Source organism: Heteronotia binoei, chromosome 2 (genome assembly GCF_032191835.1).
Source record: "Heteronotia binoei isolate CCM8104 ecotype False Entrance Well chromosome 2, APGP_CSIRO_Hbin_v1, whole genome shotgun sequence".
NCBI lineage: Eukaryota > Metazoa > Chordata > Lepidosauria > Squamata > Gekkonidae > Heteronotia > Heteronotia binoei.
The window spans coordinates 146,151,806-146,178,297 of NC_083224.1; the positions used below are offsets into that span (position 1 = coordinate 146,151,806).

The 26,492-nt window shown below is 43.0% G+C and overlaps 1 protein-coding gene and 1 pseudogene across 1 annotated transcript in view; both read right to left on the bottom strand.

Moving 5' to 3' along the window:
- Positions 1 to 26,492, bottom strand: part of TGFBR3 (transforming growth factor beta receptor 3) — a 200,922-nt gene that overhangs the window by 93,171 nt on the left and 81,259 nt on the right. Inside the window, exon 3 of the mRNA XM_060232181.1 lies at positions 19,367 to 19,551. Within this exon, the coding sequence (XP_060088164.1) occupies positions 19,367 to 19,551 (185 nt within the window). The remainder of the gene's footprint in view (positions 1 to 19,366; positions 19,552 to 26,492) is intronic.
- On the bottom strand, positions 12,228 to 12,873 carry LOC132566790 (ornithine decarboxylase antizyme 1-like; annotated as a pseudogene).

A 26,492-nucleotide genomic window follows, 5' to 3' on the forward strand; every position in this document is an offset into this window, starting at 1 on the left:
AGTGGATCCTGACAGAACATCACAACCTTGAGATCCTTTTAGCATGTATCCCTGAGTGCTGCACTGAAAGGGGGCAGTATAGCACACGTCTGGAGGTTTCTGGATCCTGTCCAGTAGATTCTGGATCAGAATGTGCTATTGAGTCACAACTGACTTGTGGCAATCCCACCCATGCTGTGTCCTAGGCAAAATATGAGCAGAAGTGGTTTTTGCCAGTGCCTTTCTCTGTGCAGCAACCCCAGTCTTCCTTGGTGATTTCCCATCCGAGAACTGACCACAGCCAACACTGCTTAGCTTCCAAGACCTCTCAACCTCAGGCCAAACTGGGCTATTCAGGCTGACAGTAGAACCTGACACGTGTACAATTTATGTTGCGGAAGCCTTTTTACACAAACAGTGACTAAGACTGGCAGCATCTGATCTCCCTCAAAATCTATCACAAGTTTGATAATTAGGGGAGGGTCAGTGGCTCAGTGGTAGAGCATCTGCTTGGTAAGCAGAAGGTCCCAGGTTCAATCCCTGGCATCAACTCAAAAGGGTCCAGGCAAATAGTCATGAAAAACCTCAGCTTGAGACCCTGGAGAGCCGCTGCCAGTCTGAGTAGACAATACTGACTTTGATGTACCGAGGGGGGGGTCTGATTCAGTAGAAGGCAGCTTCATATGTTCATAATTAATCATTAAAGCCTACCTGCATAACCAAAGCATAGGTTAACCCTCTAGGACGGTACCATTTTAGAAGGTAGGCAGGGGATACATCTGTCTAATTAAATGTTAAATGTTCTACATATTTTTTAAAAAAGCAAACAAAATCTTCTTGAATGGATAAAACCTGCAGGTCACTGAAGCAAAAATTCATGCCATGCTGCCTCTCAACACAAACACATTTTTGATGGGGGGGAAACTACTCAGTTATTCACCATTCCTCCCTATCCTGTATTCTGAATTTACACCATGCTGGGGAGACTGTAATATATATATTTTATTTTTTAAATGCATAAACCAAAGGATAATATACTATAACTCCACTTTAGTTCAAATGAGAACATCAGTTTCATTAGAAAACAATTTTCTTTTTTCAATTAACCATGTGGCAGTGGTCTCATTACTAGAGACGTGAGACTTCACAGTAAGCACTTTGTACCTAATATATCTTACACAAGAAAAACGGGCATTATCTAGGAGTAAATAATACTTATACGAGCTTTACATGCCTATGCAGCTATTAGGGCTCTCTTTCAAAAGAATGTTTAAGACACATTTGATATCAAGGATATAAAAACAGCTGCAAACGTTTCTGTTTCCCTGGAGATGCTAGTTTAGTAGAAGGCTGAGCATTACCACAGCAACCAAACTACAAAAACAGACCATGGGCTCATGCCCCATTATTCTGGCAAAGTAATTTATATTACAGGAACAGACTAGGGCATGAATATTGAAAAACAATCAAAGTAAAAAACTGCTGCTGAAGTATCATTTTAGTTTGCCATCTTGAAGTCCTCAGATCACATGCTCACAATGTTGTTATGAAAGTCAGTGCCCAAGGTTTTGTAATGCTGAACCAACCACTCTGGTGTGAAGGACTCCAGATTAATTCACAGTGCATTTTTCCAAAACATCCATTACGAATTTGTGCTAATAAACCAGAGCAAAAATATATCAAGTTACAGTCCTCATACTGAGACAGCTGTTCAGAAAAGCATGAGGGGGCGTGCTTTGAAGCCCAAGAAAGTACCTTCAAGTCACAGAACTTGAATGTTATGTTTCCAAGATGCATTTATAGAAGCCCAATTAGTTGTTCAGGTGCAAAAAGGAAGTTTTAAGCTCACTTGAATAATCTATGAAGTACCTGTTTCAAGTTTTCTTACTCCTTCATTGTCACACCTCAATACATACACAGTTCTTCATCACAACCTTGCTACATCCCATCCACTTTTAACACATTTTTAAGGATAGTTCCTTTCACTTCAACATGCGCACTGCCAGCAAGTACCATTGCCACAGCCACTCAGCACACATTAGATTCTGTAAGAGGGCAAGCTGATCCTCAGGGGCTAGGTTTGGGCTTTAGGGTAATGGCTAATAATTGTCCTGAAAGATCTACTCCAGGTATCTGCAATAGGATTGCCAAGTCCCCCCTGGTCACTGGCAAGGGATGGGGGATAGGGTTGCCAGATCCAGGTGGACAAGGTCCTGGAGATCTGATAATGGGGGCCTAGGGAGGACAAGGACAGATGTGGGGTCCACCCTCCAAAGCATCCATTTTCTCCAAGGGAACTGATTTCTGTAGTCTGAAGATAAACTGTAATTCCAGTGAATCCCCAGGTCCCACCTGGAGGCTGGCATTCCTAGTCTGCAGTCTATGTCTCCAGAGCCCAGTGAAATATTGAAATAGTCAGCATATGAAGGAAATGGCGGGCTAAGATTTTAATGAGACTGAAGGGTTTCTTAGAGATACTTTACAGAAAGGGAACTGAACAGTTCTCCAAAGGAGAACTGTCACAATCCCACCTTGCTTTCCGATCTTCAAGAAAAACAGCTGTGTGGAGTTCCCCATCACTCAGCTGTTTGGTTTGCTTTCCGCTCCCCACAAAAAACCATGGGAACAGAAAGCAGGGGTTTAAATAGCTCCAAGCCTGGGGCTGGCTGCCCAAGAAAGCCCCTTGGAACAGCTGATCTGCATGAAGTAAACTGCTCCATGTGGATCAACTGTTTAAAGGGACTTTCTTTAGCAGTCAGCCTTTGAAAGCCCCTTTAAATCATTGATCTGCATAGAACTCCATGGCTGGCTGCCCAAGAAACCCCCTTTAAACAGGTTCTGTGTGGAAGATTAGCTGTTTAAAAGGGCTTTCTTGGGCAGCCCCTTTAAACAGCTGATCCATGTGGAGTGGAGCAGCCAGACAGCTGAACCGCACAGAGCAGGTTGCCACCATGGCTCAGCCGTTTTGGCACAAGCTTCACAAGCCTAGTTCTGTTTGTATGGGAGACACATTTTGGGGAACTGCATTTTTGTGGTTCGTGCCCATCCCTAGTCAGTCTGATACAAACTGTGATTTGTTTCAAAGCAGAAGTCATTAATTGCCTCCAAATAAACGAGGGGAGGAGAGAGCTATGACTGCATACAGTTCACATTAGTCACACCAAGCCACAATTTGGTGTTTTAGACTATGGACTTGTCTTATGGGACAGACACGGGACGGAGACAGTGTTGGTTGCCCTAGTAGATGACCTTCAACGGCATCTGGATCGGGGTGGCTCGGCGGTGCTGATGTTACTAGACCTGTCGGCGGCGTTCGACACGGTCGACCATCGGCTACTGACGTGCCGCCTCGCCGACGCGGGGATTCAGGGGTTGGCCTTACAGTGGCTTTCCTCTTTCCTGGAAGGTCGGGGACAAAAGGTCGCAATAGGGGGGGAGCTATCCCAGAGGTGCACACTTGATTGTGGTGTGCCCCAGGGGGCGGTTCTCTCCCCGATGTTATTCAATATCTACATGCGGCCTCTTGCCCAGATTGCCCGAAGGTATGGGCTGGGGTGTCACCAGTATGCTGATGACACCCAGCTCTATCTACTAATGGGCGGCCGGCCGGTCTGCGCCCTGGAAAATCTTGACCGGGCATTACGGGCCGTGGCTGAGTGGCTCAGACTGAGTGGGCTGAAGCTAAATCCAACGAAGACAGAGGTCCTTTGCTTGGGTCGCCGCGGCCCGGGAGGGGGGATCCCCCTGCCAGCTTTTGACGGTGCGCCGCTGATGGCGGCGGACAGAGTCAGGAGCTTGGGGGTGCTGTTGGAGCCTTCCTTAAAGATGGAGGCTCAGATAGCAGCCGCTGCCAAGTCCGCATTTTTTCATCTTAGGCGGGCAAGGCAGCTGGCCCCCTTCCTGGAGCGTGACGACCTAGCAACAGTGATCCATGCTACGGTCACCTCGAGGTTGGACTACTGCAATGCCCTCTACATGGGGCTGCCCCTGTCCCGGACTCGGAAACTGCAGCTGGTGCAGAATGCCGCAGCCCGGCTGTTATTGGGTCTCCCAAAGTGGGGACACATTCGGCCGGGTCTTCGGACTCTGCACTGGCTTCCAGTGATGTACCGAGTCCGGTACAAGGTGCTGGTTATTACCTTTAAAGCCCTATATGGCCTGGGACCTGCCTACCTGAAGGACCGTCTCTCCCCACATGTTCCCCAGAGAGCACTGAGGTCAGGAACACAAAATCTCCTCTCTATCCCCGGGCCAAAAGAAGCCCGCTTGAAAATCACCCGAGAAAGGGCTTTCTCCGTTATGGCCCCCACTTGGTGGAATCAGCTGCCGGAAGAGGTGAGGGCCCTGCGGGACTTGGCTCAATTCCGCAGGGCCTGTAAGACGACCCTCTTCTGGCTAGCCTACACCTAGCTGGGATAAAACTTGACGTAACTGGCCAGCCATCTGTTTATATAAAATGACATGTTATTGGTTTTAAGCTGTATTGTTTTATGAAGTGAATGTTACTGGTTTTAATGTTAAATGTTAATTATTTAATTGTTTTATATTTAAAATTGTTAAATTTATGTTGATTAGTTGTTGGAAGCCGCCCTGAGCCACTTGTGGGAAGGGCGGGATACAAATCCCAAATAAATAAATAAATAAATAAATAAAGTTTTGGGTGAAAGTTCAATATTTCAAAGATTTCAATATTTCAGTCCCTGCTGAGACTGTAGCCAGGAGCCCTGGACTTTGCCCAAAGTCCAGCGCTGAAGACATCACTAAATATATTTTAATAATGAAATCCTAAACAGAGTTATACCCTTCTGCACCACTTGAAGTCTTGAGAGGTATAACTCTATTTAGGATTACACTGTCAGCATATCAGTGGAATGAAATAATTCTTATGGGCTGATCCGCCGTTTTTGTAAAAAATAATCAACTATGAGCAGTGACAGTTTGTTAACCAGTAAATGATCACCTATCTTGACCTCTTATGTCTTATCCCAAAAGAATAATTTATAACATTATTAAACATTTAATTTCAAAAGAAAACATTTACCATAACAAAACAAACAGATCGAACAACGTTCTGAATTTCCATTAGGATTTCATTCGTCAAGGAACTGGTGTCTTAATATGAGCTTGATTTACTTTTCAGACCTTGATGTTATTGCTTAAAACACACACAACACCATGCAAAAAATCTAAGGAAAATTAAAGGTTCAGAAATTCTTGGATGCAAATTTTAATCCACTTGTTTCTTCATGCTCATTCACAGCATTCTAAATATTCATATAATGATATACTATTTACTTTTAAACCATTTGTTTGATTACATTTAACTTGCATAGTAGCAGAAGTAAATCTGAACAGATTAATGTAAGCAACTATTATGGGCAACTTTCGAGTTGTTCAAGTATAACATAATTTAACAATAGCTGCAGTTCATTATTGAAAGCAATACCTATTTATTTTTTTAAAGAAATCTTTGTTACAGTAACACACCAAAACCAAAAAAGCTTAAATAAGTATTGTCATTTATCATCATCTACTGAAAACTGGCCCTTCTAAAGCTTTGGTTGATTATCTACCAATTAAATTTTGCACCCGCAACTAATATGGCCAGAAACTGCATAAATGCTATGTCAAAAGCTTTTAAATATTCCATTTCTAAGGAGCCTTTTCATATGGATCTGTTGCTGAAGAGCTTCTAAACATCTGCCAGAGAATGCAATGCAGAATATTATTCAGCATGTTTTAGGATGCCCTTTTATGCGCCCCATGGTGCAGAGTGCTAAAGCTGTAGTACTGCAGTCCTAAACTCTGCCCACGACCTGAGTTCGATCCCCAGCGGTAGCTGGGTTTTCAGGTAGCCAGCTTGAGGTTGACTCAGCCTTCCATCCTTCCGAGGTTGGTAAAATGAGTACCCAGCTTGCTGGGGGGAAAGTGTAGATGACTGGGGAAGGCAAACCACCCCGTAAAAAGTCTGCCATGAAAACGTTGTGAAAGCAACGTCACCTCAGAGTCGTAAACGACTGGTGCTTGCACAGGGGACCTTTCCTTTTCTTTTCCTTCATAGCATTGGAAGAAAGGCTTGGCTAAGACCCACTGTACCTCCCACTCATCTGTGGGAAATGACTAAGTTCAGCAGTTTCCAAGGTGGTGCCCAGGCTAATGTGTTTTCTGGTGTCCACTTGCCACCCCTGCTTCCATACCCTTCCTTATCCTTTTACAATACATGATTCTATCTACTTTTTCCTACCTGATTGTTTCACGATAATTGAAGGACAAATGACTTTTAGAAAAGGTGGTCTGCCATTCGTCATCTTCTCACTGAGGAAATACTGGTAAGTTTCCAAGAAAATCAAGGAATTCTAGGGGCACAGTGTAAAAATGAAACAGGAAACACTCATCATGGTTGTCCCATTTTGAGTTAAGCTAGGCTTTTAGGCTTGCTTCTATTTCAAATTAAAATTTGGGAATGTTTCAGTGCTCCGATTAAGTAAGAGACTGAGGGAACTGGCACAGTGTAGGTATGCTATGAGCAAACTTTGCCACACAACACCACCAATGTTTTCAGCCCTCGTCTGCCTTCCAATTCTGAGCACCTGCTGTGCAAAGACTGCCATTTGTACTAAATTATGCCAAATTATACAGTATTTTAGGACAGCACATTCATCTTATGCTGGGCATACTGGAACTAATTTCGTCTGGGATAACAAGGCTATCTGTATTATATACAAGTACTAAGAGGGGTGGGTTTGAGATGCCAAATCCGGTACCAAGGAAACTACATGCTTTATTTACAGTAGTGCAGAGTAGCGCTGTGTAAACTAACAACTTCTATCAGTGGCTCTAAAACTGTGCTGCGAGAAGCATCTTTTGATTTAAAATTTCCTTGGACTCCCATGCCCTTCTTCCTATGATGGTTTGCAGCATGTGTCAGGCAATCCCATTCAAAGAATGTGGCAAGCTATGCATGCCTCATGGAGACCTCTGTTTGCAACTATCCTCAGAGCAAATGATAACTACACTTTACTTCAACTTATTTTTAAAGGATTAGTGTGGTCTATGATAGGTCTCAGAGTCAAAATTCAAAAGGCACTGGCACAAATTCTGACCAATCTCCCTTAATTCCATGATATCAAAATTCCTCAGTAGATCCCAAGAATTTATGAATGCTGACCTTATGGATTCATGGAATCCACCTACTGCATGCATCATGGGATTTTATTCCATCAAGTTGCAGCTGATTTATGGTGACCTCACAGAGTTCTCCAGGCAAGAGACTTCAGAGTGATTTGCCATTGCCGTCCTCTGTGTTGAGGCTCTGGTACTCTTGGTGATCTCCCATTCAAATACTGCCAAGAGCCAATCCTGCTTAGCTTCCAAGATCTGATGAGATTGGGCTAACATGGACTATCCAGGTCAGGGCCAGTTCTACTTATGAGATGTTAAAAGAAAAAGCAGCAGGTCTAGTTGGCATAAAAGCTGTCAGCCTTCTGTGGGATTCTGAGCATAAGTTAAAACACGTAACACCCCTCATTGAGTTTAGGTAAGAAATTATGCATGTGACTGCATTAAGAATGAGAACCTGTCCTTACCAACTACAAAGTGTGTAAATGGAGCATACTGTAACATGAAGGCTAGGTTTTATACCGAGACCACCAAATTCATTTGGATTCAGATATGGATTTATGAGCTTTCAAAAAATAAAATATTACCACCTGCAAAATATTTTTGGTTTATAAATAAAATCCAAAAGAATCCATTCTTCTCTACTCATCACACCAGAGGGAAGTCAACAGGATTCCAAAACAATGAAAAGCATCCTCGGGAGGCAGAAGCAGACGGTTGCTCATTAAATAGAAAACATTTGCTGCTTTAATTCTATTCAAAGTCAGAAGGCCAACTTATGCCAACTACCCCACAGAGATCAAGAGACTGCTCTCTAAAGAGCTACAGCATGAGGCCTGGATTTTTTTTTTTTGGCAAAGCTTGTACTACAGAATCTGATATTTAAAAGATAAACACTGTTTTAACACAGAACTGTGAAGTGATTAGCTACATTTTAATTGTGACTGCACAATTCTACAATGTACTGTATTGTCATTTTAGTATTTTGTACTGTATATGGTCCAACTACCATCTGCATTACAATTAGACTTGGATGCTTCATCTTACTGTGCTAGTCTTCATATAATAGACCGAACTGTAGGCCAGGCACACTATTGCAAGGTGTGCACAGCTGGTTGAAGTGTATCTTCAAAAATTAAGCACAATGTTGGATGCATCCACAGGGGGAGAGGACACTGAAGCATTAATTCTACCCCCACCATACATGGGCAGCAAATTCATCCCTGATGCAGCCTGCACTGCAGTTAACAGCCTTAGGGGGATACCAGAAGCATCACCATCCTAGACATTCAAAGAAGGAAAACACCTGGAGTCCAAGTATCAAGCACAGGTGGGCTGGCCCTTTTACATACTGGAAAAGTTCCTGGATGTCCACTGGCTGGCAGAAGCAAGCACATCACAGGGACTCCGTGGCTCCACTTGCTCATACCAGGATTTCCTGTTGCTTTCTTTTCAGATAATAGCAAAGTTGGTTTGGAAAAAGATACAACAGCAAACTATCATGACATGTGGAATTTAGCCTTAGGTGGAGTTTGGGCTGCATTCCCAAATGACCCAACTCTGAAAAGACCTGGTCCTGGCTCACCAGGGCCTGCTAACAGCCTTACACCATCTGCAGGCTGTGCCTTGATCAGAAGGCTTCCCTTCAAAATTCTTTTAAACTTTCCCTTGCAATACTTGTCAACTTTTGGTCTCACGCTGGTAAGTCTGCCATACCAACTCAGATTATTTTGCTTTAGCATAATTGACTCTGCAACTACATAATCTATGATTATTGGAAGTTGCATGTAAATACGAACGGGCTCTCCCTCCCACAAACACAGTTTTTGAACTTCCTGGATATTCTTTTAAGTCACTTTCTCTCATCTTGTACAGTTTACACTTAAAAGAAAAGTTCTTATAGTGCTCTGAAATAAGATTTACGTTGGTCCCGCAGTAGCCTTTGTCTTGGTCTTGTTCTCGGCTCTCAAGTTTGCACAGGGCAGGGAGCAAGCAGCCCTGCTCCAGAGATGCCAATGCAGGATCTGAGAAAAAAGCCACCTTGAGGAGCCCCGCACAGAAGGGAGGGAAGTGCTAAATGTGGAATCGGTCTTATTAGACTGCTGATTCACAGAAAAGTAAAAGAATAGCCCGCATTCATAATGTTCCAGAATCTCCTCCCCCCTTCTTATTACTACTTTCAAGAAGCTAGAAAGAATATCACTGATTTTATTATTCTCAGTCAAAATTGTAGCTTCCCTCAGAACAATGGCTGGAGGAGTTTTGTTCACCACTAAACAACTGAGCTCAGTATTCTTTACACATTTTGCCTCGTATGCTGGGATCTATAGGTACCTCATTTGTTTTGTTTTTAATGAGATCCAGGAATTTAGACCATCCAACTTCCCAAATGTACCCAACAGCTGGGCAAAACTTGTACAAGTGGGCGACATGACAGGGTTGAAACAATTTTTTAAACTGTTATAGTTTTAAAATTCCCCAGAAGCTCTCCCATTACCAAGAAGACTGAACCAACACATCTCTACTCTGACACTGCCTACAAAGTAGAAATTTCACAGCACGATCCTAAGCGGATCTACTCAGAATCTCACTGAAGTTCAACCAGTGAGAATTGTTCTTAAAATTGCAGTGTTAATGTGTCACCATAAGTGGAGAAGCAACATTAATCATTAGTGATACTTCTGCACTTGTCCAAGTCCAACCATGATTAACATATCAGTACTGCTGAAAAACAGAACACAACAAGATGTATAATCTGATAAAAATTTAAAATGTTTAATGTAATTATTTTAACTTATGTACCTTGGCAGGATATTTAACAGAACTGTTTTTAACAGGCTTATTAAGGAACAGGGCATTTTAACTAGAGTTCCACTGAAGCATATCTGCATCCTTGCAAAATTAAAGGTCAGTTGAGTCCACAGATTACACACTTTTCCAGCTGTGTATGAAAGAGGTAGATCACTTTACAGGTGCATTTCAGAAAAGGAAAAAAATATCACCCCGGTCAAATGCAGGAAATGTCAAATTTGGAATGAAAAGTTATGTTAGAAATGTAAAACAAAGTTTTCCCCTCCCTTGCTCTTAGTGGTAGTATAAAAAAAGGAAGTCTATGAGTCACAGGGGACTAGAAAAACATTTGAGCTTTACGACTGGGCTTTGGGAGGTATGTCTACATTCAAGAATTACAGTATGACAAGAAATGTGGTAGATGTTAGGATTTTTTTTTTAAAAAATGTGTGATATCAGAGTACTTCAAGTGGTTTTGGCCTCCCTCCTTCCATTTTAGTGAGTGAAAGTCAAGCTTGAGTTACTGGAATTTATAATATTAAAGTAAATCTAGCAGCTGATGTACATTGTACACCTCATACTTGTATACTTGGTATCACAACAAGATTTCTAATTACTTGTGGATAAATTCATCATTACCTACAATTACTTAGCTTTCAGCATCTTCTCTATACTTGTATATCCCTCTCCATTATAGCTGCAGGTTTTCAAAACAAATCAGCAAATACTAGATAATTTGATTGTTAAAACTACATCGGCCCTTCCTTCTTTTGTTCTTTCTCTTTCTAGGCTTGGGAATGATCTTGGATCCTGTCAAGAATCTGTGAGAAAAGATAATAGTTCTTCTTACACAATTTCTACTGTCCTTTTTTAAAAAAAAGAAGCATTCTGCTTTGAAATAATTAGTTCTTATCTCGTCAAGAAAAGAAGTCTAAATGTTTCTGCTGGACATGAAACTCTAAACAAACAGATTTTTGGCTGACGTACAGCTTCCTCTGAAAGTTCTGGTGGGCAAAAGTGACAAGAGTTTCAAGCTTAATGACCAATAACTTTTGAGCTGACTTAAAAAATAACCCTAGAAAGACTTCAGTCCAGAATAAACAAGATAAGCAGGCCACATGAAACACAACAGAGTTTTCTCTGTGTGTAGGAACATTGCAGCTTACTCAGTGGTAGAAGGAACCACAGGAGGTACTTTTAAAAACAGAAATGTAGCAGAAAGCATTGAAGCAATCCAGGAAATCAGCTGACAGACACATTGGGAATTCAAAGTTCCACATACTGCTGTATGCTTGAGTATGTTTTTGTTTTTGTGATGGTACTCACTGGTATTGAGTACCGGCACCTTTCTCAGGGCTTTCCCAGGTCCTGATACTCATGTGCTCCTAACCTGCCCCACTCAGCCAAGAGACTGGGGCCTCAGGAACAGCCTAGCACAGAGGGAGTGGGAAGCAGTGGAAACTGGCATCTTTTTTAAAACAAAAAAAAGCACTTGCTGTATGGCTCATATAAATGAGCTGTGTTCTTGCATGAGATCAAGAAAATCATGCTTATCTATTGTACAAGTTAATGGAAGAACAATAACCTCCCTAATGCAGTCATAAAAGCCTCATCCCTTTCAAAAATTAGACAGGTTAAATAAATAAGCCTCTCTATATAAGCCTCCAATATACAGGGGAAAGAAAGGAACTTTGCTAAATACAGGGGTTTTTGTTCTTGTCAATATTTAATTTTTAATGTTTTTTAAAAAAATAATTTTAATTTATTATAATTTTTTCTTGCCAATGTATAAAAAGGCCTTTGGTCTGATTTAACATAGCTCTTATCATACCCTTATGTGGTTCTGCCATTTTGGTAGCCAAAAATGGAGGATATTGTCTACATCATTCTTTCTAGAATCAGCATGTGCCCTAACCTAAACCATTTTAGACAAGCTCACTGATTTTAATGTGACTAGTTTAATAAGTGGTCAAAGTGGTGGACCAAAGCAGGGAAGATCCAGGTTCATGTCCCTAGTCAATTGTGAAGCATACCCCAATGACCCTGGCCCAGACAATTTCTCTCTTTTTTTAAAATATAAACTTTTATTTAGAATAAAGCAAATGCTTCAGTATCACAAACACAGAATATTAAACGTCCAAGGAACATTCTGGTAATTTAGAGTAAGCATTTATTTTTGCACAATCACAACATGTGGACAAAATCCAGAAAAGAGAGAAAAACAAATAATTCAGAAATTTTAAACATTCCCCTGCCCCACCACCACAGCAGCCTCCAACAGTAATTCATACAAAGAACAGGTAAGTGAAGCGCGCACATGTGTAAATATTACACGTTGACAAAATTTCTACAGATTCACCTTTACAGAGAACAAAAAGCTCTATGGGGCAAACACTGCCGTCTAGTCTTCTCCAGAAGAGTCTCGTTCAAACGTACAGTCCACAAAGCAAGTGTTGGATCTCTTGGGAACTAGAGGATGCCTTGATTTCGCAGTCTCAAAGCCCAAAAAGCTGAACATATTGAGCAGCAAGGCTCTGTCATCTTTGTTCTTGTGGAAACAAATGCAGATATGGTCAACTTGAAGTTGTTCTTCAAAAAACTGCAAAACCATCTTTGCTCCCTTCAAGCAGAGCACCATTAGACATTTCAACGTACAGGTGGTGGTTGCTCAGCACAATTCTCCAAATAATGTGCTTGGCATTCATCAGCCTAGACTGGACATTAAGGATTCTTATCCTGTTATTTAATGTGATCCCTCTGACTATTCCGTTGTCCACTTGGATCTTCAGAGGTGAGTAAGAAGCACCACTGAGGCCCCTGTCCCAGGTTACTACAACAACTGAAGGATACCGTGTAACTCCTCAGAGTGGTGCCGATGGGCAGGACAGGCATGTCTGAATCTTCTTGGTGGGTCTTTTTATTTTCTTTCTTCTCATGGGTGAAAAAGTGACTCTTGAGGATCTGCTGTAGGAAATATTTCACCATCCGAGCCACCCTCCAGTCACACCCAAGTAAATTCTTCACCTCCTCAGCTTTTAGCTACTCCTGTGTCTTTCCCTCAGTTGCACAAAATGGCATGATCAGACACTTTCTCTTCATCTAATCTCTTGCAGGATTTTTGTCTGAATAAATGGAGAGAACAGTGAAAGTAGAGGATAAATGAAGGTGGGGAGAACTGAAATCCTAAATGGAATGGTGGACAAAAATGTAAAAGGCTACAAGGTTGCAAATGATTTCTCCTTTTAAACTTAGTCTAGCTACACACAACCATCAATCTTAGATTTGATATTGATTTTGGTCTACTTTCTGTCATATAGGCCCATGTGATGAAAAGACAGTTTAAAGAGCAATCTTCAACAGGTCTACCCCGAATCCTACTTAAGTCCATTCAATGAGGGTTACTCCTAGGAAGGTGTTCTTATAATCGTAATGGAGGTCACAAATGTTTGTGCATTTTGATTTATTGTCTTCCTTATCTCAATAACTTGGAAACTGTAAGAGACACTGTACACATACAAAAGACAAAAATAGGATGTCTGCCCCAGATGTCCAATTTACAGGGTACATCAACCAAGTAGAAGACAAAGAAGAAAGAGAACAGAAGGACAAACCCATTTGAAACTATGTAGTGTGTGGATCTAAAAGATTACTGCCTGATGTAAAGAGAGAATCCAACACCAAACTGAAGCACTCAGCTTGTCCTCCAAGAGCTTGTCTTTTCAGAAAGCAACTTGTTTTAAAAACAGTAGGAGAAGACCAACCAATAGCAACACACCACAAAGAAACAGGTCGAGCCCCCTCTCCTTCTTCTCAGGGGACAATGGGGGAATTGTCATGAAATAATAAACAATTCTCATGTGCTAACCAGGAATTCTGTATGGACTCTGCTACAAAAAAAGAAATTGTTCCAACAGAGAATATGAAGAAATAAGCTTCTGTCATCACTTAGCACCACAGGGAACAAGCGTGTGATAAATGCAGGCTTATGGCATGCTGTCAAGGCCTTTTGGTGGGAACAGCTTATCAAATGATCTGCATTTCATTGTTTGACAAAACATAGCTTCAACCCCTCTTGCACTTGTCGGTTACCAATTTTACACTTTCTCAAAACTCACTCCTTTCCTTTTCCCCTCCAAAGCAATCATTTTGAGAAATGTTTGCATATTTTCCTCATTAAAACACTCTTCACAAATATGATGTCGATTCTGCAGTCTGCTGTTTATACGGACATTCTATTGTGGATAACTTCTGTCAGACCTAAATACGAATAGCCTTTTCCCATAATGGAGATGGCTAAAGATACTAGAAGCTCTGAGCTTTTATCTCACTGAAAGTTCAACCCTTCATAACTAACAAAACAGGGGTACCCACTACTGTCCTTGCTATGCATTCTGCCTTCAGGTTTGTTCACATCGCAATCACCTTCCTTTTATACTTAAGATTGCTAGTTCTTTTACACAAAGAAGATCCTAGTTCATAATGGCAGGGAGAATTTCAGAATGTACAGCTTTTACCCTCACTATAGTTCTATGACAGGAATTGGGAAACTTGCCTCTTTAGCTGCAATGTCCTGTGCCATCCCATTTCAGCATACTTGTTTGGCACTGCTCATAGAAAGACTAGAGTTTAAATTTCCTTATAGACAAATGAGTCTAATATCCCAAATGTCAAGGCTATATCCTCCCCTTTAATACTGATATTAAAACCATGTCTGTTCTACTTAATATTTACTGTTTGCTAATTAACTACTAATCACAGATAATAAATCCCTAGTGGAATTGACCAAATCTGGCATTCCCATTGGTTGTGGCATGCACTCCATCAGTGATTGGCTCATCAACCGCCACTCAAGAGAACCTGCATGTTATTGGGTCCACTCCCTACCATAACACAATCCAGGCAATAAGCCCCAGATCATGCCACAAGCTCACACTGATGCTAAATGATGCAAGGCTGAATATGACAGGAAAAGGTGGCAAAAATGCACTACAAACAAAAGGAATGCTGAGCTTTAGCATCTGTGTGACTGTCTCATGCCCCCACCCCCCATAATTATTTTTCCTTATCTCCATTCTGGGCTCCTTTCATGGGTTTGAGCCACCACAGACATGGGGACACACACACACACGCCGGGAAGGAAGCCAGCATCTGTTTCAGATGCGGGGTGGGTGGGAAGACAGCAAGTGTGGGGTGAGTGAGTGCCATGGGTGAGGGGAGTAGTGGCATGCCAAGAGTGCAGGAGTAGTTGAGAGGAAGAGGTGGTTGAGAGTGGCTGGTAGTTAGAGGGGGGTGAGGTGGGAAGTTGGAGGTGGATAAGAAGACAGCTAGGGTGGGGGGCACTTGCTCAGAGCCTCTTTCTACAATCTGTTGTATTTTCCCTCAAAACTGGCCTTATACCCCTGAAGATGATTGCACATGGACTGCCAAGATTTCCAAACTAAACACAAATGCTATTTTCTTTAACACTGTCCATATGAGGCTAATGTTGTTATTGCCTTCTCCATTTTGACTATAAACCATGTTTGAATTTCTGGGCCTTTGAAACTTGACTTTTACAAATTAAAGATGTTTATTCATAATTAAGGAAGATTTAACAATACATCTACACAAAATGTAAAAAGAAACCTTTCATCTTTAAAGCATTCAGCTATAAGCTTTAATTATGCTCTCGGGTGCTGATTTCCACAGTTTGTTCATTACTGATTTTCACAGTATTGCACTGCCTTTGCAAACATTAACCATTTCAACTAGGACATATTTTCAAACCATTTTTAACCTCTGTTTCTCATTAATATTCAGTTGTCTGGGGATAATAATTTTCATTAACTTGAGCAGCCTCTATAAGCCTGAAACAAGATTTTTTAAAATGGACCACCTCTGTGTGGTTATGTGTGAGAGACTTTTTGCTTGCTACATGTTCTCAGAGAGTGTCAAAAATGTAACCACAATATGTTGTATATTTATGAGAACTACACTGTAGTACAATGTTTAATGCATGAGGCCTATGAGGGGTTTGCTGCAAGAAGGCATTTATTTGCACTCCCTCTCAGCATGTCAGGCATATGTAATTTAGAAGAACCCATAAAGTGACAAGTTAAAGGAGCGCAACAAAAACACGCACTTCTAACATGAAGGCTGGTGAAATTTATTTTTAATAAGAAGATCTTCTACACTACACTCTTGTGATCACCTAGGTCATGTGAAAGCTTCTTTGCCATATCTTTCAACGTCAGCCACAATAGGCAAGCAACACACACACACACACAAAATGTTTATACTTCAAGCTCTTGGAAATACCGCGTACCAAACCTATACATTTCAAAATGGGACGGCAGGAAACATCCCTACAGATGAACCAATTCTGCTCTCAGTATAAGGTGATGGAGACCATAACTTGCCTTGACACAACTGGGCACTAATCCTCAAATTTTACAATGAGGCTAAAGATAACCTTTGCTCTGCTTTGTTTTCGAACTTCTATCCTATAAGCAAAAAAACCTGATCTAATCCAATTGTTTATACTCTTACTCTCTATGCTGTCGCCAGCAAACCTCTCTCTTGCTTCCTGTTCATTTTCTCAGCAGCTATCTCCAAAGGTTACAACCACCCGTCTTTTAGAAGGATACGGGAAATAAACTAGAGATTGCGGATGTTGAATGTGCTGCACAACAGTACACAAGAGGCCGCTAGATAACACTCTGAAAAACACAGGAAAGAGATTTGGAAACCTTTTCTTGGAAGATAATCAGCTTAGGTGAGCCCATGAAGAAAGGCAGCTGCCTTGTGCTTGAACCCAGTCAGTGATTTAGAGTTGAATATTCGCAAAAATCTCTCTACTGCAGAGTGTGAAATGAAATCAGAGTCTATCTCTGTCAGTTGCAGATTTTTCTAATCATTTAAAGACCTGGACAATTAGTCAGAAAACACTGTAAGAGTCAACACTGTTACACTTCCTTGGCTACAATCCAGCAAAATGACAGGTATGCCTAAGCATATCCATCTGTCTAATATGGTGGCCTTGGTGTTAGTCTGCTTTTTGAAAGTAATTGGAAATTAATCTTGCTTACTGCAGATATTGCTTTTCTGTTTTATACTACAGTTCATATGGGGACTTCTCCAGTGGTTTACACTATTTTTTTTTTAAAAAACATATGCCTAGAAACAACTCTAGTTTGTTGCCACATTCAAATCCAATCTTCTTAACATTTGTGCAGACAGGCTCTTCTAAAACACTAGAGAAACATTCCTTTAACAACGATATGATATCTTTTTCTTTATGCTATTTTGATTTGGGGATGGTACTGGGAAAGCTCGCTATACTAAGGCTACAACATTAAATGCACTTGAAAGCAATGGGATATATTGTGATGTGCTCCAGACTAGGATCAAAGCTACTGAAATGGATTGTTAAGAATCCTGCTCTTTCTCCCAGATGGGTCTCCACATTTCCAAATTCTTACATTCAGATAATAGCATAGGACTTCTTCATGGAGCATTTTTAGAGCTCAAATGCTAGGATGTCATGAATTGTTTTCTCTTCCTCTCTCACCATCAGCCTGCTTTGATCTGTATTCAGAATACTACACAAGTTAACAGCAAGACATTTTTTCCATCTCCTTTGTGTTGCATCTTTTCATAGCAACTAGAACAAATGTTCTGTTTTGAACCCTTCAATGTGAAATCTGAATTAATAAGTCACTTATGCAGCACTCAAGAACTACTGAAATCAGCAACATTTGCTATCTAAACTACATTCCACACCAGCTAAGAACTTAAGGCACATCACCAAATCTAAAGGAAAATGAACATATATTTGTTTATAGCAGCATTGGCAAATCTCCAAAAGTACTGAGGATAATCTATAACACATTTCCTTTATGCAGGCTTTGCAGAAAGCATGGTCCACCCCTAGTTAAATTCTGTTCCTTATTCTCCTTTATTCTCTCACATTTTAAATGCAGTTAATCATATTACAGATGAGGCAATCTTTCTGAAAATCTGAAGAGCTGTCGGATGAATGCCAAATATATGTGGATTGTTCAAGTTAAGAAGCTAGATGTATACATCATGCACGTAAAAAAACCATGGAGGGGCTGGAATTTAGAATAGAGAGGAGTAACACTGTCCCTCTTTATTATTTTTACTGTTTAAATTGCGTTTTACTCCTGAATTGTGTCACATGTCTAACCAGGGTTAGTGTGTAAGTGAAATTCTACAGAGGAGAAAAGTACAAGAGATTTACAGAGGAGAAATGAGCAGCAATTCAAGAGTTAAGCTCTCTCCTCTGCTTCTTTTCTGTTAAAAACTCCTCACACCCAAAGAAGCTTCTCTTTTAGAGAGACAGACAGACATAACAGTTGTTGTGCACATTTGCATACGATATGGAGTTACCCTCCCAACTCTGCATGACAAAATAATCAGATGCAGAACAGAAGATTAGGATTTCTAGGCCCAGAGCAACTGACATACCCATTCTCCAGGAGTCAGCCCCAGTGTTCCCTCTAAGCTGAGCTAGTGTGAGCTAGCTCACAGTTTTTTAGCCTTCGGCTCAAACATTTTTGTCTTAACTCAGGAAGCATGGCCCTGGAGCTAACTAATTTATGCAGTAGCTCACAATTTTAATACCAGTAGCTCATGAAGTAGAATTTTTGCTCACAAAAAACAGTCATGAGACTCCACAGCTTAGAGGGAGCATTGGCCAGTACCAGGGCTTTTTTTGTAGAAAAAGCCCAGCAGGAATTCATTTGCATATTAGGCCACACACCCACTGACACAATCGCTTTGCATGGGGCCTCGTTGGAGAAAAAGCCCAGTAGGAACTCATTTGCATATTAGACCACACCCCATGACACCAAGCCAGCCAAAACTGCGTTCCTGCTAAAAAAAAAAGCCCTGGTCAGTACCATCATTTTGGCTCTCACCAGAAAGCAAGCCTAGTTTAGTAAGATGCAGTGTGCCTTCATTAGGTGCATCCCAGAATCCCTTTTGATAGCAAAAGATTCCAATCCCCTCCAGCATATCCTCACTATCCTACCAGACAACTATGGAGGCAAAATTGCCTGAAGCTTACCCTAGGGCTGCCATCCCCCAGATCCCAGCAGGGTTTCAGGGGTTTCTCCCCATCATGGGCCAGCTGGCTGGTGGGAGAAAACCCTCCCCTAAACAAGGATGTCACCATGCAACATCCCCAATGTGATGATATCACCTGGGAGTGATGTCATTGCATTGGGGATATTACAGCAGAACACTCTGGTTTTGGGCAGACTCTATGGTTTAAGTCCATAGAATCTGCCCAAAAAACAGAGCATCCCCCACAGTGTCCTCAACACAATGATGTCACTTCTGGGTGATGTCATCACATCCTTGCCCATCCCCAAAATGCCCCCCAAATCCCCCCACCAAATCTGGCAACTCTAGCTCACCCCCACCCCGCAAAGCTCAATCAATCGAATAAGCCACCGTAGGATGTCTCCTTTACCTCTCTTTCATGGTGGCCAATGCCTTCCTCGGGACTTCGCAGATTGAGAACATGAACTTCCTGTGGTAACCCAGCAGTTCCTTGACTTGCACAGCCTGATAAGACAGTAAAGCTCTCCAGCAAGGCTTGCACAGGGTGGGAGCTATTGACAGGTGACAACACACACTCATTTGTGGGCGCAGGACCTGCAGAACAGAAGCAAAAATAAGCATAATTGGGAGAAGGTTATTAGCAAGCTAAATTGGGACAACTTTAAATATTCATAGGCCATTTGAAATTCTTTTGTTTGCTGACAAGTTGCTGAAGATGTTATGATAGTAATATACAGGTCTCATTTTAGGCAGGAGTGGTGCTCCGGAACCTCAAAATTGTGCTTTCTTTCTTACCCTCCCCCCCGCCCCCAAATACTTGCTGATCTCAGATTTGACAACATTTCTAATATTTCCCCACACAAAAAATGGGGAAATAACCAAAACATATAAAGCAGACAGATAGAAATCTTCATCATGACACTGTGGCCACATAAGAGAAAGTAATTTGGGAGTAAGATTTTATTATGACAAGTATAACTCAAGATGCATTTTAAGGTAGATGTTGAGCTGATATAATTTAGTATATCTTCTGGTAATGTCAGGGGTGTATGGCAAATGCAAATAAGTTGTGCTAATGAGCTCCAGCACCTCTTTTTTTACAAAATGACCCATGGTAATATATGATTTAACAAGGCTTTCTTGGAGGATGTAACATCTTGGATTCCTTCCAGTCCAGCTTCCACCCTGCTCACAGGACAGAGACAGAATGTGGTGCTTTGAGGAGAGTTGTCCCAGTGGCACCCATTAGAATGCTGTGTGCTGCAGGGAGTGATTCTCTCCACAATGCTTTTTAACATGTATATGTGCTCTCTCTCCCAAATTATCCAGAGATTTGGGCTGGGTTTCACCAATATGTGGATGACACCCAGCTCTATCAACTAATGGACAGCTGCCCAGACTCAGCCCCAGAGGAGCTGGGTGGAGCATTATAAACAGTAGCTGGATGGTTACAACAGAGCCAGCTGAAATTAAACACTGAAGACCGAGGTCCTGTGTCTGGGCTGCAGGGGTCTGGGATCAGTGATCAGGCTCCCATCACTTGATGTGGCTCCACTGGTGCCAGCGTCGGGAGTGAAGAGCTTGGGGGTACTCTTGGATGCCTCTCTGACTATGGAGGCCCAGGTTGCCACCATTGCCAGATCTGCTTTTTTTCCATCTAAGGCGGATCAGGCAACTGGATTCATATCTCGCCCCCCATGACCTGGCCACAGTGACCCACATGATGGTCACTTCCAGGCTGGATTATTTTAACTCTCTTTATGTGGGACTGTCCTTGGCTCTGATCAGGAAACTCCAGCTGGTACAAAACATTGCTGCACAGATGTTGACTTCACTGCCTATACCGGGCACAGATCCATCCTGTGCTCCACAACCTGCACTGGCTGTCTATTGAGTATTGGGTCCGCTTCAAGGTGCTGGTACTTACCTTTAAAACCCTTGTCATGATCCTAGGCCTAGTGAGGCCGACATGCTCCAGAGAAGCCTTTGTAGGAGTGGCTAGTGGGCCTACATCTCCTAGGATCCCTTCTGTCCCTCTGATTGAGTGAAAGAAGTTTTGGAGGGAAAACTTTCCCAGAGGGGTGGGACCTGGGAGGAAAGCATAATAGGCCAAGCCACAGACAGGGTGTGTTCTCTCTGGAAAATGCTGCAGGGAGAAAGGTTCTCTTCGGAGAGACTGCAGCAGGAGGAGGGTTCCCTCACTCAAGGAGGGGGAATCTTTGGTATCAGAGAAAAAAAAATGTCTAGACGGATGTGTCAGGGCTGTTTATTTATTTACACCAACCTTTACTGTTTCTTATTTCATTGTGCACTGTTTATTTTGTTGTTCTAGAGCACTTATAATAAATTTCTTATTGTTAGCTTGCCTGGTCCTCATGTCTCTTCGGTCACAGTTAAAATATTTTACTAAAAAGGAAGACACAGGAGTGGTTGGGTGCCCTGAGCCCTCCTATACAGACCCTTACCAGAGTGGTGGCAGCCAACAGAAGGTCCTTCCTAGTTCCATGCTGTGTGACAGACCTATACAGACAGGGGCCTGCATACATAGGGGCCTGCCTCTCCCCATATGAGCCCCACTGGTCTTTACAATCATCTAACTAACACCTTCTGGTGGTCCCCAGCTCCAGAAATGTTTGGCTTGCCTCGACTAGGGCCACGGCTTTTTTGGCCTTCACCCGTGCCTGGTGGAATGAGCTCCCCATGGAGATCTGAGCCCTGTGGGATCTTTCGCAATTCCACAGGGCCTGTAAAACACAGCTCTTCTGCTAGGACTTTAGTTGAGGTGGCGGATGTCATTCTTCATCTGGCCTTCCCCCCAGCATCTGAGATTTGAGTGGCCTCCAGATCTGATTGAATGGAATGTGTCTGCTGAGGCAGAGTTTTTTGGATGGGCTTTATCTGACTGTATTGGATTTTAATCAGTTTTTATTGTATTTTAGTTTCATTTAAATTGTTTTAATTTTGTTGTAACCTGTGCTGAGTCTGCTTTGGCAAGAAGGATGGGATACACATCGAAATAATAAACAAACAAACAAATGGTTCAATCCTGGGAAAAGAAAGTATTAAGTATTTGATCACAGCAAATTCATTCCTACCTCCATATCTTTATTTGTAAAGATATAATGATGGCTTCTCTAAACTTGTTAGAATAAAAATCTCTCAGTGTTCTGTGCAATACAAAGTAATAGTTCATCAACCCAATTATAATGCTCTTAAGAAAGAGAGGAATGAGATGGGGGAGCAGAATAAAAAAGGAGGCACTGGGGTGGGACTATCATAGGATGCTATCAGTTCCTCTAATTACAGATCTGGAGGAAAACAAACGTAACATTATCTCTACATTTGTATTGATCTTGAACAGATCTGTACTGCAAATATTACTCAGATAAGCTGCCACAATTCTGTAGACAGTAATCACTGAACAAACAGATACATCTTTCTACCTATATTATTAGGTCCAACTGCAATGACCTAAACTGATAACAGCCTTCTACCTCTCTCTCTCTCTCTCTCTCTCGGCTTGGCTTCGCGAACGAAGATTTAAGAAGGGTGCAATAGTCCACGTTTGCTGCAGGCTCGCTGGTGGCTGACAAGACCAATGTGGGACAGGCAGGTCCGGCCACAGCGGCTGCAGGGAAAAGTCTGATTTAGGGTTGGTCCTGTGCGATTCTTCCTCAATCTCCTTTTGTCCTCAAGACCAGCTATGCGTGCGTTCTCAAAGGAAGAGACAGCCTGGTGGATGGTGTGCCTCCATGCTTTGCGATCTGAGGCTAGGTCAGACCACTGGTGATGGTTGATGTGACAGGTGCTAAGGGATTTCTTCAAGGAGTCCTTGTACCTCTTCTTTGGTGCCCCTCTATTTCGATGGCCGGTGGAGAGTTCGCCATACAGGGCAATCTTGGGAAGGCGGTGGTTTTCCATCCTAGAAATATGCCCTGCCCAGCGCAGCTGCGTCTTCAACAGCAGTGCCTCGATGCTGGTAACCTCTGCCCGCTTGAGGACTTCAGTGTTGGTCACAAAGTCACTCCAGTGGATGTTGAGGATGGTGCGAAGGCAGCGCTGATGAAAGCGCTCAAGGAGTCGCAGGTGATGACGGTATAAAACCCACGATTCGGAGCCATAGATGAGGGTTGTCATCACAACCGCTTTGTAAACATTGATCTTTGTGCCTTTTTTCAGATGCTTGTTGCTCCACACTCTTTTGTGCAGTCGGCCAAATGCACGGTTTGCCTTTGCCAGCCTGTTGTCAATCTCCTTGTCGATCCTGGCATCTGAGGAGATGATGCACCCCAGGTAGCTGAACTGCTGGACTGTCTTCAGAACTGAATCACCCACAGTGATGCAGGGAGGGTGATAATCTTCCTGGGGTGCAGGCTGGTGGAGAACTTCTGTCTTCTTCAGACTAACTTCTAGGCCGAATAGCTTGGCAGCCTCTGCAAAGCAGGACGTCATATGCTGCAGAGCTGATACCGAGTGGGAGACGAGTGCAGCATCATCAGCAAACAGTAGCTCTCGGATGAGTTTTTCCATTGTCTTGGAGTGTGCCTTTAGTCGCCTCAGGTTGAACAGGCTGCCATCGGTGCGATAGCGGATGTAGACACCATCGTCCTCATCTAGATCTACTGCGGCTCTTTGAAGCATCATGCTAAAGAAGATCGTAAAGAGAGTTGGCGCGAGAACGCAGCCTTGCTTTACACCTGTGCCTATTGGGAAGGGCTCCGAGAGGTCGTTGCAGTGTCTGACTTGGCCTCGCTGGTCTTCGTGTAGCTGGATGATCATGCTGAGGAACCTTGGGGGACATCCTAAACGTTCCAAGATTTGCCACAGGCCTTTCCTGCTAACGGTATCGAAAGCTTTGGTAAGGTCGACAAAAGTCACATACAGAGCCTTGTTCTGTTCCCTGCATTTCTCTTGGAGCTGCCTGAGAACAAATACCATGTCGGTGGTGCTCCTGTTAGCTCTGAAGCCGCACTGGCTCTCTGGGAGGAGTTCTTCTGCAATGGTGGGCACCAGTCTGTTCAGGAGTATTCTGGCAAGGATTTTGCCTGCGATGGAGAGCAGGGTTATCCCCCGGTAGTTGGAGCAGTCTGACTTTTCCCCTTTGTTCTTGTATAGGGTGATGATGATTGCATCGCGAAAGTCCTGTGGTAATTTGCCTTGTTCCCAGCAGGTGACAAGTACTTTGTGAAGTGAGCTATGTAGTACTGTGCCCCCATGCTTCCAGATCTCTGGTGGAATTCCATCAACTCCTGCTGCCTTGCCACTTTTCAGTTGCTTGATGGCTTTAACAGTCTCTTCTAGGGTGGGGATCTCATCCAACTCTGTTTTCACCGGTTGAAGTGGGGTGAGGTGGATTGCTGAATCTTGAACTACGCGGTTGGCACTGAAGAGAACCTGAAAATACTCCAACCACCGGTTCAATATGGATGCCTTGTCTGTGAGGAGCACTTGGCCGTCTGCACTATGCAAGGGACTCTGAGCCTGATATGATGGACCATATACTGCCTTCAGGGCTTCGTAGAACCCTCTTAAATCACCAGTGTCTGCACACAGCTGGGTTCTCTCTGCAAGCTTGGTCCACCACTCGTTCTGAATGTCTCGAAGCTTGCGTTGGAGGTTGCTACATGCAGCGCGAAAGGTTGCTTTTTTCCCAGGACAGGAGGGCTGAGCAAGATGTGCTTGGTAGGCAGATCTCTTTTTTGCCAGTAATTCTTGGATCTCTTGATTGTTCTCATCAAACCAGTCCTTGTTCTTCCTTGTGGAGAACCCGAGGACTTCTTCAGAGATCTGCAGGACGGTAGTTTTTAGGTGTTCCCAGAGTGCTTCTGGAGAAGGGTCTGTGGGGCAACTGAGGTCCTCAATTCTTGACTGGAGTTTTGCCTGGAAGGCAGCTTTAACTTCGGCTGACTGAAGGCTGCCAACCTGAAACTTCCTCCGAGGGATACCTCCTCTCCTGGGTGTGGGTTTAAAGTGAAGACGGAGATTGCAGCGTACAAGACGATGATCCGTATGACATTCTGCGCTGGGCATTACTCGGGTGTGTAAGACATCTCGAAGGTCTCTCTGGCGCACCAGAATGTAGTCGATAAGGTGCCAATGCTTGGACCGTGGGTGCATCCAGGTTGTCTTCAGACTGTTCTTCTGCTGGAAGATAGTGTTGGTGATGGTGAGCTGGTGCTCCATGCAGAATTCTAGCAGGAGGCGCCCGTTGTCATTGCAGTTGCCAATGCCGTGTTTGCCAAGTACTCCTTTCCAGGCTTCCGAGTCTTTACCTACTCTGGCATTGAAGTCGCCAAGGATGATCACCTTGTCCTCTGTAGGGGTCTTCCGTACGAGGTTGCGTAGATCAGCATAGAACTTGTTCTTTTCTGCAGGATCTGCTTGAAGGGTTGGGGCATACACACTGAAGAGTGTTACATGCTGCTTGTTTTGAAGTGGGAGGCGCATGGACATGATGCGATCTGAGTGACCTGTTGGAAGGTTTTCAAGTTTGGAGGCAATGGAGTTCCTGACCATGAAGCCAACGCCAGAAAGGCGGCTCTCAGCCTTTGACTTACCCGACCAGTAGAGGGTATAGCCAGCACCGTGTTCTTGAAGACTACCTTCCTCAGGGAAACGGACCTCACTGAGAGCTGCTATGTCGATATTCAACCTGAGAAGTTCGTGGGCAACTAGAGCAGAGCGTCGTTCAGGGCGACCACTGCCTACTGTGTCAAGCATGGTTCTGATGTTCCAACACGCGAGCTTTAGTCTTTGCACACTTTGTGAGGCAGGTGCATGCCTTTTCTTTGTTGTTATTTTTCGACCGCAAGTAAGGATGCCCGTTGACCGCGGCTAGCCAACTGGGGTGGGGGAGACGAGCTTTGTTTAGGCCACCTTTTCTAGGCCCCTCTCCGTGTGGAGCAAGCAGTGCTGTCCCTAGATAAGGCTGCTTGGTCGTTCAGGGTGCTGCCGAAAGATGCTTTCGTCTCCTTCTACCTTTCGTAGCCTTCTACCTACGAATATGATATATGTCCTTTCTAGTAACCTCTGCAACATAACACCATGCTCTTTTGTCCTGTATCAAAGTAGCATGGTTGTCTAGCAAGACCACCTGACAGCTGCAGCATGTGGAGTTTATATATGAAGTACATCTGCAGGAAGCTAAAGCAAGGCAAATGTTTATGGAAAACAGTCCTGCTTCTCCAAGTCTACGCATAAACCCATGGCAATAGCCCAGAGGTTTTGTATGTTTTTTTTTATTCTGGAGGTCACTGAAGAAGGACTGCAGTTTTAACTTCTGTCCCATAAACACTAAGTCATAAAATAATACACACTAGTTGAATGCAAGTTAAAAGCAGAAATTGTCTAATCTTGCATATTTTTAATCCCACCCTTCTAGAAGTTATGGACAATATGCCAAACTTCCCAGTCCTCCATGTTATTCTTGCAATAGTGCTATGAGGAAGGTTAGTTGAGAAAGAGTCTCACTAAAGGGCAAGTCTTTTCAAGTTATCCCTTGTGATGATTCTTAATCCTCACTCTGTTCTCCTGGA